The following is a 14,884-nucleotide window of genomic DNA, read 5'->3' as shown; positions in this document are numbered from 1 at the left end:
GGTTTTCCTAAGGATGTATGATTAGGGGATGTATGGTTCCTTAATTAAAATTTGACATATGTTCTTAGGGTACTTAGACTATGTTAGTTGATCACATAATAAGATGGTACGAGACTCAAGAATTGGAGAATAAATCTTGAGAGGTTGATAACATCTACCTTATTAAATTATGGACACCAATTCATGAGAAGTCTGCATACAGCAAATAGTAAGTTACAAACCTAGGGTTATATCTTGTTTTTGTTGGGAACCTCGGATTACTCCATTTACATGTCCTGGATCTCATAGGGCACATGCATCTATCCTTAGGCATCTCTAAATCTATCACAATGGAAAATAATGACTTCAACACCATTTTAGAATAAAAATTTAAAGATTTGAAACTCATACCTGGATCTGGATGTTCCCATATCAAAATCCATCTGATGAAGATGAAGTCTAAAGAGTCCAAAAGTCTTGTACACCTAAGATCTTCCGCTTTATGACTTAAACCACAATCTTGACACTCCATAGTATGAGCTTTGGAAGGAAGGAAGCTATGACTTTCTCTTTCTCTTTAGAGGTAGAAGATGACTCTCACAAAAAAATAATAGAAATCCTAACCCCTCAAGGGATATTTATAGGGTTCCCTTACTAAGATTAAGTGATTAGCCCAATAGGTCCTAATTGATTAATTAACCATATACGATCATCTAATTAATCAATTAGCCCAATTCAAAGGCTTGTTCATTGTCCCTTGTGTAACCTTACATAATTATCAATACGCCCTCATGCACAAGAGTGAACTTGAAGCTAATCTAATCCTCATAAACCGTGTCATGACATATGAGTTATGAGCAGGGACCATTGGGACCCATAGGAGTACTAGCTCCCTCAGAATCTAATTATAAAGTGGATTCAATATCTCACTAAAGAGAATTAACTACACTCTAATCCCTATGTAAATATAAGACAAAACTCAAGTTCATGACCAATTATTCACTGCATGCAGACTTCTCATGATCTTGGTGTTTGTAATCTAACAAGGTAGTATTATCACCTATCAAGATTACATCTCAAATCTTTGAGTTACAAATTTCTTTTATTATGTGATTAACTAACATAATCTAACTCCAATGAGCATATATCAAATTTCACTAAAGGAATTACTGTGGCCATAGATTTCATGATCGCATGTCCTTTGGATCATCTAAGAGGACACACTATTTCAATCTATAAGATATTATAATGCCTCTATTGAGAATACCTGTTGCTACTAACCTCCATTAATAGGGATCCAATATATAAGGATGTATGATCACTTCAAGATCTCACCAATAAATCAAAGCCTCCTATTGATTTTGGTACAGGCTTAATATACTCTCAAGGTTAAGAGTCCATACAGTATAGTAGTTTAGTGAATGACAACAATTGATAGTTTTGCATCATGATCTATAGTGAGTCTTATCCAATGTGCATCACATGCACTAATGTACTCACTATGGGAAACTCATCTTGACAGCCAAGATAAGTCATCCCTTCAATTAGGGGGTGATGCACTACAACCCTTACTAGATTGCCTAAATTCATGAATTGACTGTGGATAACTTATTTACTTACAAAGAATTCATGACTTATATCCTCTGTACAACTATTAATGCACCCAAATCATGTACAATGTAAAAGATATAAGTTGAATGCTCAAATTAATCTCAATGCATATAAGGGATAGCAAGGGGATAGTCAATTCTAACTTCGTTATATCATGGTTTGCTTTTAAAGACTCAATCCCAATAGTTTTAATATCATAGGATATTGGAGTGCAGTTCACTTGGTAATGGAATGTTAAGTTAACTTTAGAATTAGATTCTAAAGGAGCCAATATTTTTCTATAGATCATAGTGGTCATCACTTGAACTCATATTCCTTGGTGGAACATTTTTTAATAGATATTTAGGTTCCTTATTCATATGTGTGCATAAAGGTGTTGTTAGGAATTTGAGGCTAATCCAAACTATGGTAATCACCCTAGAAGGGGGAGGGGGTGGGGGGGAGGGTAAATAGGGTGATGGTCTCTTTTTCACAAATTTAAACTATGCAAAAATAAGAGACAATTATATGTAAATATATAATAAACAAAATAAACACAATTGCATATAATTTAAAAGAATTAGGGAAGAGAGAGTGCAAACACGAGAGTTTATAGTGGTTCGACACTTCCTTGCCTACATCCACTCTCCTCAACCTCCTAACCGAGTGAGGGTTCCACTATCTTGAAGCTTTAACCAAGCTTCCAATATCTTTACAATTGGATTATGGTTCCAATTCACCCTTTTGGACTTTTGGCTCCAAGCACCCTTTACACTTCTCAAGAGATATCCCACTCTTGAACAACCCCTCAAGTGATACCCCACACTTGAGAAAATTCATTACAAAGATATACAAATAATGATCTCTCAAAATCTTAGTAATAGAACTTTAGGCTCAAAGATATAAGAAAAACTAGGATTGAATGGTGCACTAAAAAAATGCAAGTTATGAAACAATGGTGCACTCAAAAACACTTTTCCAAGGCTCAAATATAATCAAGAATGATTTGGGAAGGTTAAGCTTATGAAACAATGAAGATTGGAGCCTTTTTATAGAAGAAAAAAGTCAAACTAGCCATTGGGGGTTCGACTAGTCGAGCTAGGGGTCGATCGGTTGACTAGTCGTTAGGAAAAGTGACCGTTGGGCCTTAATCGGACCTCAACCGAACCTCAACCGGTTGAGGTTCAACCTTGACCGGGAAGAGAAAGCCACTGGGAGAGAGAAAAACCTTTTAGCCTCCCTTAATCGGTCCTCGACCGGACAAACACAACCGGTCGACTGGTTGAATCGGTTGAGCCATTTTTTTTGGCTCAACACTCAACCTTTTTTAACTTAAAACCTTTCAACATAAGTTTGAAAATAATTTAACACAAGGTTTTAGTTGAAAGCATGAAATCATCTGATTCTTAAGATATTTAAAACAATATTACTCTTAGATGATTTTGGTGCATAAATAAAGAATGAAATGCATGAAAGTCCTAGTACACCAACAACCTTACAAAGAGATCTTAAGAAGCTTTGGTCTTGAAAAACTCTTCTCTTTGAGGTAGTCTTCTTCTTCATGATTTCTCCTTGGCTTGATTTGTCTTTGGATTGCCACTTTGGAAGTCGTCTTGCCTAATCACACTTAAAATATGATCATTAGTTCTAAACCTTGTTTTGTTATCATCAAAATCAAGATTAACCAAACCTTGGTTTCACAGATACAACAATAAAATGGTAAAGCACCACAAGACTTCTTGGTTATCCCTTAATAGAACCTAGAGCAAATTCTCTTTCTTCCCATGCCTTATCATAGTTGATCTTAAACACATAATTTTTTCAAATATCAATTTCAACTTTTTTTGGTTGGTATTGACGACTAACCCTAGACACATTTCTCTTAGATTTTTATCAATCATTCAACTACTAGCATGGTAATGATCACAAGATATTATATCCAAACTGCAAGTGTGACTTGAATGATATTTTTTTACTTGAAATAGATCAAAATTTTCCAACTTGATTACATGAATTTGCCTAATCACACATCCAACATATGCATACTTGGTTGAAGATTTCAATATTTTGAACTCAAAGTTTCTTTTCAAAGCAATCTTGAAAAACTTCTTTTACAATTATTTTTTATTGGAATACATTTGGTACTCTTCCATATGGTAGTGCTATCAACACCAACTATAGCTGATTGTCTTATGCTTTGTTTTATAGTAGTTGCATCTTCCATGTTTAACTCTTCCATTAAACTAATTTAGGTAGTCATCCTCAACAAGGTTAACATTTATCCCATCATTTTTATCATCCTTGTTTGTATTTTAGTCATGACTATTAAAATGCTTAAGTGGCTCGTAACTTAACCTTGGTGTATTTTCATCATCATCATCATCATCAACTAGAGCTACTATGAATGAATTTTGAATATCCATTGATTTCTTTCTCATTCTGAGATAGTGTATCACAATTAAAATTAGTGTTGATGATTGATTCATGCTTATGGTTCTTACTTCTTTGCTTTATTTTGACAAATAATGGAATTGGTAGCTTGCTCCCGATGCATTTTAAACGAATAAAAGGTTTCACATCCTCATCATCTCTTAGTTGTATCGAAGTTGTTGGTATATTGACATTGAATATGTATTTCATCAAAAGATGATACTTTTGTTGAATCTAGTTTTAGAATGTGATAGACAACCTTCAATAATTCTTCATAAATTGTAATCTTACTATCCTTAATATCTTTACCTTGATGCTCTTAGAAGTGGTACATGTTTCCATCCTACACTCAACCCCTTTCATAAAAAAAGTATTATTCCCACTTCAACAACCACTAAATAAGAAAAACACTAATAATTATTAATACCAACAAACAATATTAGAATGGTAATGCAAAATTTTCAGTGTTTCTCACACGACTAAAAGATGCCAAGGACATCAAAACTACCATAAGTTTTGATAGTTAGGTTACATTGCTTATTTAATTTAAATTTGCCATATGCTTTTCTTAACTCGTAGTGAAGTCATGATGGTGAAACAAAGACCAAGCTAGGAAAAAAAAGTTATGGTAAGGGTTCGCAATAAAAATGTTGGTTAGAGAGAGAGAGAGAGAGGCAGTGGCAAAAATGAGAAATAAGCGATGTTTTGAGAGAGATAAAGAAAAGACAAAAATGTATAGAATCAAACGCGACACCAAATAGGGTTAATTTTCCAATTTTATGACCATTTTGAATTCTCTATCCAAATATTTCTTCTTCCATCACTTCATCTTGACATCCCTATTCATTATTTTTCTAGTATATGCTCTTTTTCTTCCCAAGCACCAACATTAAGAGGATGGGAATTATTCATTTTCTTTCAAACAAAATACTTTTTCAATGGGCTTCTTCCAAATATATTAATCCTCATCCTAATCTTCTTCATCCCTAGTCTTTATATTAATTCCCATTAGCTTATACTAGACTTCATCTCCATTTCCATTAAAGTCATCCTTTTTATTTTTACTTTTTAAATTATAAAAGCCACAAAGGAATCATGGTTGCATCATGGGTGCAAAGCATTGCTTTTGCAAATTTGTGAACTTCTACAAACATATATGAGAATCCTTATTTCCACAATTAATGTTGCATATCAAGGATTAGGGTGTTGAACCACTTGATGAAGCTAACACCTTCTTCTCCAAGCCGAAGGTGGTCTTGCTCGTCCATATTAACTTCCTGCAACCAAGGATGAAAATATTGATAATCACGGATATATCGGTACCTTGATTTTACGGATATATCGGAGAAATATCGGTGAATATTTTGGAAAAAAATTTCGGTATGCCAAAATTTGATTAAAACTCATGGAAATGTAAGAAAAACCTCATAGCAATGTAATTAGAAATATAATAGACAATTTAAAGTTGTTTTGTTGAAGAATTTGATATATGTATGATATAATTTGCGATATTAAATGTAATTATATCATGTTGGTCAATAAGAAATGTAAATTTTGCAATTGTACACTCATTATGAAGTTTCATGAAAGGCTTGATTTCATTAAATATCAATAATTTGTACATATTATATTGCAATGGCCCTTTAGTTTTATGAAAATCTACTAATTCATTCAAGATTTAAAAAATGTACTAATTAATTACAATTGAAAATATAAAAAAAAATTGAAAAAATTGGGAAGCTACTAATATTGTTAATTAAGTTAATAAATTAACTAAACTAAATTAATTCTATGAAAATCTACTAATTCATTCAAGATTTTAAAAATGTACTAATTAATTCAAATGTACTAATTAATTACAAATGAAAATATAAAAAAAAATTGAAAAAATTGGGAAGCTATTAATATTGTTAATTAAGTTAATAAATTAACTAAACTAAATTAATTCTATAAAAATCTATTAATTCATTCAAGATTTAAAAAATGTAATAATTAATTAAAATGTACTAATTAATTGGAAAAAATGTACTAATTCAGATCATTGCGGGGAAGTTGGGCAACAAGTGCAAAACGCCAATTTTTTAAAAAAATCGACGAAAAATCAGCTAAATAAATCGAAACAAAAGGAAATTTCTCCGAAATTTTCCAACTAGAGGCGGTTGTTTCAAAAAATCGCCGATATTTCTCTTTTTAACGAAATTTCTCTGATTTTTGGCGAAATTTACAGATATTTGGTCAACACTTCGCCCCACGAAATTTCGGCGAAAAAAATCGAAATTTTCATACTTGCTTGCAACACAGGTTGGCTCTCCAAGGATCAATTAAAAGCAATTAAATTTTATATATTCTCAAGTAAAATATAATAATTATAAATAGATTACTTAAAAGTAAGGATGAAATTATTGGTTTTAACGGATATACCAGTAACTTGATTTTACAAAAATATCGAGATATATTAAAAATTATTGATGGATATTTAAAGCATCGGTGGGTGAAAATTGAGAAAAATAATTCAAAAATGTTGGAAAAACTCAAAAAATAATAACAAAAATAACAATACATATATTGAAGTTATTTTAACAAAAAAAATAATATATATTGAAGGATATTATGCATTTAGTTCGGATATATTAAAGAATATAAAAAAAATGTTTATATATATAAGTATTTTTATTTAAAAATATTAATAATTTTATTTATAAATTTACATTTGTCTTGTATTTAACTACTATAACTATTGTTAACTATTATAATTAAAGTTAACTACAATAATTTTATCTTATTTAATTTATTATTTATTATATAATATAAATGTTATATGTATTTTATTAACCAAAAGAGTGATTGGTAAATTGTTAAAAACATTAACTTCTAAGTGTTTTAACCTTGTTTCAAATCCTAGAAGCCTAAATTGCCCTTGGATTTATGATTTCTAAATATCATTGTGAAGACGAATCCCACATCGAAAACGGGAACAAAATATAGCTATATCGGAATATTAAAAAATACTCTACCAGTCAATCAGACCGTCCAATTGTCAATTGACATATCGTGAAAACACACTGTCCCCCTTCTAAGATTAAAAAGAATTACAGGCTTAGTAATCAAAAGCACTGGGACGCATCGGGTGAGGTGTGGAATGTCACATGGAACCAGCTCCTACAATTCCACACCAAAGTAGGCACAATGCAGACGAGAAATCAATCTGATGGCATGGCTCTCTATTTCAGTAGGGAAACAAACCAGAATGAGACATTTGAAGGAAGAAAATATAACAAGGGATCTGACTGCAAATTTTGACTTGTGTTTAATTATTTCATCAGCCATCTTCAAGAAGTTGATGATGTGATACATGGATTATAAAAAAAAATATATGTATTAACTACTGTAAGATTTTCATTTATTCTAACAGAAGATACAGTGAGTTACTCAGATCTTTGTGTGTGTGCAATCTAGAAGAGCCAGTTTGAATGGTCTTTCCCTCCCCATCCTTCCAACCATGTCTGATGCATATGCCGCCAAGTGAAACCATCTGAAGCATCAGCCCCCTGAAATCCAGGAATCCATTATTTCAGAAATGTTCAAGAGCTAATGGGATGCTATTGACTTACAGTCTACCTTGGAACTCAATACAACTGTGGTTATGCAACAGTGCCGCTCATCTCCTGCAAGAGCTCTACAGTTGTTAGGAGCAGCAGAAAACCACAAGAGAACAAGAGAGGAAGTAAAACCTATCCTTTCCTAGTAACTAGAAAAATGGTATTGAGAATTTCCCATTATTTATGCAGAAATTACATCACACAAACCTTTTTCATTATTAGAATGTAAGAAAGAGCAGCAGCATTTGTTTCAATGAAAGAAAAGGAAAATGAGAACATTGAAAGAGTTGGATGACAACTGTATCATGATGATTTTGGTGCCAGCATGCCCAATTATTGGAAATTTGCTCAACAGATATGGATGAAATAAACTCAACCAGCTGTTTTAAGTTCCCTTTAGCAATCTAATCCTTCTTCAAATCATTATACTGATGAATAATGAATCGTGAGTATTAAGTTTCCCAATGCAATTTTTTGGAACTAAAGCAGAAAATGTAGCAAATAAAAAAAAAATGGCAATCGGGTAAGAAATTATAATTTTGAAAAACACTTGTATATGCAATAAATTATCCACCTCGTTTACAATGTTGCTTTTTTCTTCTCCATAAAGGCGGACAAATTCAAATGAGAATTTTAAAATGCAATTATGAGTTTTTCTTTCAAAATTGAAGTACTGCTTTCTCTTTGATGGGTACACAACTGTATTAGGTTTATTCTAGACAGTGTAAAAGAAAGGAAAAAGGAAATAAGTTTCACGGTGTATGTTCCACATATTCCCTAATAAATTAAATTTTCAGAAAATCTCAGGAATAGAGAACCTTTCACTCTCTCTGCCTATTAACTACAGTAGAAAAAGCATGGGCTCAAAACATAAGTGATATTCAGGTATATAAAATACATAATTTATTGAAAGCAAAAGAATATACCAAGGCATCAAATAAATTTACAACATGTGGTGCAATGAAAAATCAGAAAAAGGGAAAGGAGGAAAAGGCAAGATAGGAAGAAGTAAGGCAACAAGCAAAGTCAAAGATTATCTTGTTGTGTAGGCCTTACCAGATAATTCCCACTTATCAAATTTCACTATCCATGTGTCTGAACTCATCTGCACTGGTGAAACCCGATCCACCCACACCTGAAATTTTCTTCCTTGTTTGTCACCATAGCAGCTTCTCATTGCATTTATACAGTCATGAAGAGATCGTTCAACACCAGATGGATGGACAAAAACACCAGCTGGATGCTGAAAATAAAATAATAGCAGTAAAGTTTGATGATTAGTCGCGATGTACAAGATTAACAGTTTGAAATGACACAGAAGTGAACAGGACTCCTGTAGCCAAGCCCTAATAATACATATGCAAATGCGCATGTGGTCTCTCTCCAATGAGAATAGTTGTCAAACCCAAGGCCAATGAAGAATGGACATACACAAAGCATTTGGAAGCCAATGTGTGTCCTGAGTAAATTGCAACCATTTGTTTTGGGAACTAAGGAATCCAACACTAATTACTGAAAAAAAGTGGCTCTTACAAAAAATGAAGAATGCACATAAAAGTACATATACAGATGTGAGAAAGTTTGATTCAATTAGTAACTCATAACCGGTTTCTACTTGATTATTTCAAGACAATTTAAAATTTTAACCTAATGATATATTAGTAGTACCCAGCTTTACAATTCAACTTTGGTTAATCATACAATATGGCAAATAATATGACAAATTCACAATCTAACTCATCTACTAAGCCCATCAGACATAAGCTGCATTAAGAAAGGGATGAGAACCAAAATCTGACAAAGTCACAAAAACACACCCAGTCAAAATCATAAGCATCCATCTTTATAAGTCCAATAATTGGATTCAAGACCCAAACTATATAATCAAATAACATGGTAGAAAATAGGAACTTCATAAAGTTAGACAATTTGGGTATCAAATTTTAATAATCCTCCTAAATACCAAACACAAAAGGAGAAACATTTAGGTGGTGTTTGTTTTTTCACTTAAATCTAAATAGAATTTAATTTAACTTAATTATAAATACAACTTAATAGTATTAAGTATTAAGTTCTTTTTTTTTTTTTTTATTTCTGTTAAGTACTAAGTATTAATAGGGTGAGGGTCATGTCGGTATTGTGTTTTAGTTGTTTCAAAAAGTAATTTTTGGCATTCAACAAAAAACTAAATATTTTGATTTTTTTATTCAGTCAAAAAGTTTAAAAAATAAGTAATAAGTAAACAAAAAAAAAAAAAGTTAAAAACAAACCATTCAAAGTCTGAAAGCAAATTGCATTCAGCATTAAGTTAAAAAAAAAACACCACCTTAGTCTTGTTTTGTTTTCCACCTTGAACTCTCTATTAGAAGAATTATACTCAAAATCAAGTAGATCTCATGTAAACTTTTGAGCATACAAAATCCAGCAATGTTGCACAGAAGTCCTGGATGTCAGAATCTTATGTATGCAGGGCATTAAAATCTCTCCTTTGGAAGAGTATTAGACATTGATCAGTACCAAATAAAAGTCACATGTTATATGTTCACAAAAACGATAAGCTGCTGAGAGAAGGGATAACGGAAACATACATAATCCACTTTCAGATTTTCCATACATGGATCTGTATCCTCAACTTCTGCACATCTCCATCGCTCATAGAACAGGTAAAATTTCACTATTTCATGACCAGGATTGACATTATCTGGCTTACACTCTGAGAAGTGGGGAACATCTCTTGGAGATGTATTTGGACCTAGGCTAAAATGACCAATGGCTTGTATAATTCCTGCTGCACACCTTTCAGTTGCATGGATTATGTTAGGATTATTTTTAGCATTTTCAGCGTACCACTGCAACAACTCTTCCTGGGCATTGCTAACCTACACATTAAACAATGTTAAAGGGAAAAGAGAATAACAACATCACAAATTCTTATCATGCATATAAAACTAAAATACAATAAAGAACTGGGTGAACTACAAACCATGACACCATAAACTTCTGGAACACTGAAAAGTTCAGCATCATTTCCAGAATCCCCACAAGCAAGAGTGTTATCAGGGACCTTTCCCTCAGTCTTTAACCTTTTTAGCAAATATGCAAGAGCTTGTCCTTTGCCAGCACCATGGGGTAATACATCCAAAGCTATTCCTCCACTATAAATTATTTTAAAATCCAACTGGACAATAACCAAGCGAAAGTTGAAAGTTAACAGTGGAAGAAAAAAGAAGCTTCAAAATTAAATCATAAAACTCTACCTTTATCCAAAATCTAGGCAACAATGAAAAAAAGCTCACAAATTCTCATGCAACATAAATTAAGCCCAAAAGAGAAAAATCTTACCCCATTCTTTTCCAAACTTTCTGACAAAGCCTTTATCACTTCACCAGCCTTATCTTTCTCAATATAAAAGCTAACTTTGTGCGGCCGCTGCTCTGTTTCTGACTGCACTACCTCATATGTTTCTACCATAAGAAGAGTGCAAAAACACAAACCATTTTCTTAATTGATGTGACATTCTCAAATCCCTTCAGATAACTTGGTAACAGAAAATTTAAAAAATAAAAAAATAAATCCAAGCCCAATGTCTAATTAACCTTAGTTGACTCAAAGTTAATCATCAAGAAAACAAGTTCTAATATTTAAGAAACTGCACCTGAGGAATCAGCTCTGGAAACTTCCTTGTCTCCTCTATGACCATGTTCCTATCCCAATTCTGATTTAGAAATTCAACCCAATCATTGTCTGGCACCATTGATTCACCATATGCTATCTCAGTTCCCACAGACATAACTGTTATATCTGGGCTTAGCAAGGGTTTCTCTTTCCTCAACTGTTTGTAGATTGCAGGTGACCTTCCAGTTGAGAAAACCAGAAGAGAATTATGGCGATAATTGGCTTCCCATAAGGCATTAAATCTAAGCAACGAGTGGTTTTCAGAATCATAATGATCAACCTGCAAGTAGAACATTTTGTCAAACTGCAGCATTCTTATCAAAAAATAAAAGGAAATCATTAGTGGAATGCAAACAATCAAAAGGATCATACTAGAATGACCATCTTTTACCACTTCATCTCACAGAAGACACTTCTTCACTACATCAGTGCCACCATGTCACCGTATGTAATACAGATATGGGTTAGCATGCTAATATGATAATTTTATCTTAGCCACCAACTTAAGTGATATAACAGGTGGCCAGCCTAATATTTATTACATTATAAAACCTACCATTGTAAGATCGAGATCTGAGACTACCATGAGACGTGGACAACTGTTGACACCAGCCATGATCATGCAACCAATTAATAATTTTGATAACTACAAAAATCAAGAAAAATGGTGAGCATAAAGATATGCTATATATACTGAAATAAGTATGCTTAAAGAGAAAAGAAAACATTGGAAGTTGAACACCAAATCATCTCTCAATGATATGTGGGAGGGTGATGGTAATGGGCAGAATTCAGATTACATTTTAGTGGGTATTGATCACCTAATTCTTTCTTTCTCAATGACAACAAAAGAGACAATCTTTCTCTGCAAATAAGGATTTGGCTCCACCCAAGGATCAATTGTCCAATTCCTTAACCATTGCACCTTATGGTAAAGAATCATATTGATCACGCAATGTAAATATTTCTTTCATCTACATTTACACTAGCTAACAAATCAATAAAATAATCAAATTGCGATGATTTTGAATACACGTAAGATAGTAAGTTGGATATATTAAATGATGAAACCTGATCCTTTAATCTTTACCAAAGAGAAAACTGTTCTTTTTCTTTAAATTAACTGCCAGAGTAAGGTGCAAAAGTGTCAAGCTAAAACTCTAGATACCATGTTAAGCTCCCAATTCAACCAAAAAAACTTAAGCCGTTTGGTAATGGCTCGCAATGTATACCAGGTTAACCCTGATCACTTCGTGACTCTAGGGATTGCTTCTCCAAACAGACAAGGTGATCCGTATCACTGATTTGCGTTAACTTGTATGAGTGGCCACTTACTTTCAAGCAGAATAAAAAGGGAGGGGCAGTTCGAAACACAAATCATTTTTTGAGTGCAAAATACGATTTCTAAGACGAGTGGGAACCCAAGAAATTAAAGCCATTACATGATTTCCTAAGCTTAAAAGCAAATCCCAAATTAAGATTGTAATTATACTACCATGGAGCATAATCTGTTGGGACGTCATTTGTTTGTTTGGCCCTGGTCAGCCGTACCACCGGGACTAGCCGGAATGGGCCGGACCAGAGTGGCCTCCCCAGGATTCGAACCCAAGTCCAAGACTTAAGGACGTTGAGGTTGCCCTCCTGCGCAGATGGTACCAGGAGGGCAACCTCAACGTCCTTAAGTCTTGGACTTGGGTTCGAATCCTGGGGAGGCCACTCTGGTCCGGCCCATTCCGGCTAGTCCCGGTGGTACGGCTGACCAGGGCCAAACAAACAAATGACGTCCCAACATAATCCACAAAATATATATAGACACACTTACAGAGATCGACACATAAAAAGCCTGAATCGAGGCAAAGGAAGCTAGCCAAACTTCACCGCTGATTTGCACGGCTGCCAATAAGACCAAGGAGGAAAAAAAAAATGAAAGAAGATGAATTTTCATTCAGTTGACTTCTATTTCTGAAAAAATTAAAATGACAAACTCAACTTCACTGAGCAAAATAGTTGTTCCAAGATCAGTTTGGCATATGGGTTTCTCAGTTCTGTTAAGCTCAGTTGTTTGTATTAATTTCAAATTTTCCATTTCTTTTCCGGTACTTTCTCGGGAACGAAACGGACATTATAAACAAGATCAAAAAAGGAAAAAAAAAGAAAAAAAGATTGAGAATAAAGGCAATGATGAACAATCTACCAGGTGCTTGGGTTGCAGAATCAGCTGCGGTTTCACGAGAAACATTTGAATTCCATCACAAAGTGACTTGAAAAAACTGGAGAAAATAATTACCTTAGTCAATATTGGATTGGGAAATTAGGGTTGGGGCATATAGAGATAATTGGTGGATGCTTTCAATAGAACGAGTTGAAAAAGGGGAAGAATCGAATTCCGTTCCTCGGCGTTTTCTTTTGTGAACTTCAAGGGGTCAATTCTTAAAATCGTTTATTAAGCGGGAAGATGACAGGAATATGGGTGATTGAATATAATATGTAATATCCACATCAGGCCATGGAGACTGCCTAGACCATATTTTATAAAAATAATTAAAAATTGGGCTATTAGATCAAAAGGGCATTGAAAACCAATTTTAGAAATCTAATCTTCAATCTTTTTTTTGTCACATTTTGACCAAAACGCCTTCATTTTTTTCTTATAAAATTAATATTTTCTTTTAAAATTCATATATAAATATTTGAAATAGTCGAGTATTTATATTAAAAATGAGTTACGCTTTAAGAAAAAACATGTAAGATATTAAATTCATAAATGTGAACATTATTTTATTCCTTTTAACGGATTTATTCTTAAATTTTTTTCTTTTAAATGGTTTACAAAAATACAATAATTTTCATCACTTATAATGTTTTTACACTTATTATGTTCATTTTGTCTTTTAAAAAGATAAATTGGATTTATATATTGAAAGATTTTACCATGCTTATTTTTTGAAAATATGGTTTTTTAAAAAGGGTTATTGGAAAACCAATTTTGGAAATCTAATCCTTCATCCTTTTTTGATCTGAATAAAAATGTTTTTATTGTTTTTTCTTGTACAAATAACATTTTCTTTTAAAGCATATTATAAATACTTGAAATAGTTAAGTACATTTATGTAAAAAAATGAGTTACTTTTCAAATAAAAATATGGAAGCAGATAAATTCATAAATATGAAGTTCATCCTTTTAACCAATTATTATTTTAAAAAAAATTTAAAAATTATTGTACCCATCCAAAAAAACTCAAGAATCTCCCCAAGTTATTTAAAAATGGACACTGACTTTAGGTTAAAAGAATATATGATCCATTTTTAATTTTTTTTTCTTTGAAATTTTGTGAGAGTTGAGAAGGGGATAAGGGTTAATGTTTTCTTAGAGAGATAGAAAGCTCAAAAGGGTACATAAAAAGGTTGTCTTTTATCATATAAGCATATCAAACTATATAAACTAATCCCTCTTATTGAAGCTACCAAAGTTAGAGGTGCAACTTGGGTGGGCTGATCTGACCCAACCCAAACTCAAACCGATGTTTGGATGAACTTAGATAATCATTTTCAATACTTAAGTTAAGTTTGAGTTAGGTTTTTTCAACTCAAACTCAATTTGGGTTGTGCTT

At 32.8% G+C, this 14,884-nt stretch overlaps 1 protein-coding gene across 5 annotated transcripts; it reads right to left on the bottom strand.

The window, feature by feature from the left end:
* Window positions 1-7,283: 7,283 nt before the first annotated feature.
* On the bottom strand, window positions 7,284-13,775 carry LOC100267521 (sucrose-phosphatase 2). 5 transcript variants are annotated; one of them, XM_010659284.3, is made up of 10 exons: window positions 13,468-13,773; window positions 13,096-13,166; window positions 11,857-11,919; window positions 11,254-11,553; window positions 10,941-11,042; window positions 10,582-10,776; window positions 10,187-10,477; window positions 8,655-8,841; window positions 7,618-7,664; window positions 7,284-7,547 (listed from the first exon to the last, which is right to left on the bottom strand). In XM_010659284.3, the coding sequence occupies exons 3-10, from the start codon at window positions 11,893-11,895 to the stop codon at window positions 7,452-7,454; spliced, it is 1,257 nt and encodes a 418-aa protein (XP_010657586.1). In that variant the 5' UTR covers window positions 11,896-11,919; window positions 13,096-13,166; window positions 13,468-13,773; the 3' UTR covers window positions 7,284-7,451. The 5 variants fall into 5 exon arrangements, with proteins under 5 accessions (XP_010657586.1, XP_002268435.1, XP_019078788.1 ...); XM_002268399.5 differs by having other exon boundaries at window positions 11,830-11,919; window positions 13,468-13,772; XM_019223243.2 differs by having other exon boundaries at window positions 11,830-11,919; window positions 13,561-13,772.
* Between the last annotated feature and the right edge of the window lie 1,109 nt (window positions 13,776-14,884).

The sequence above is a fragment of the Vitis vinifera genome, chromosome 12 (assembly GCF_030704535.1).
Source record: "Vitis vinifera cultivar Pinot Noir 40024 chromosome 12, ASM3070453v1".
Lineage (NCBI taxonomy): Eukaryota > Viridiplantae > Streptophyta > Magnoliopsida > Vitales > Vitaceae > Vitis > Vitis vinifera.
The sequence above is the reverse complement of the archived record's forward strand: the minus strand, read 5'-3'. Positions and strand labels throughout refer to the sequence as shown.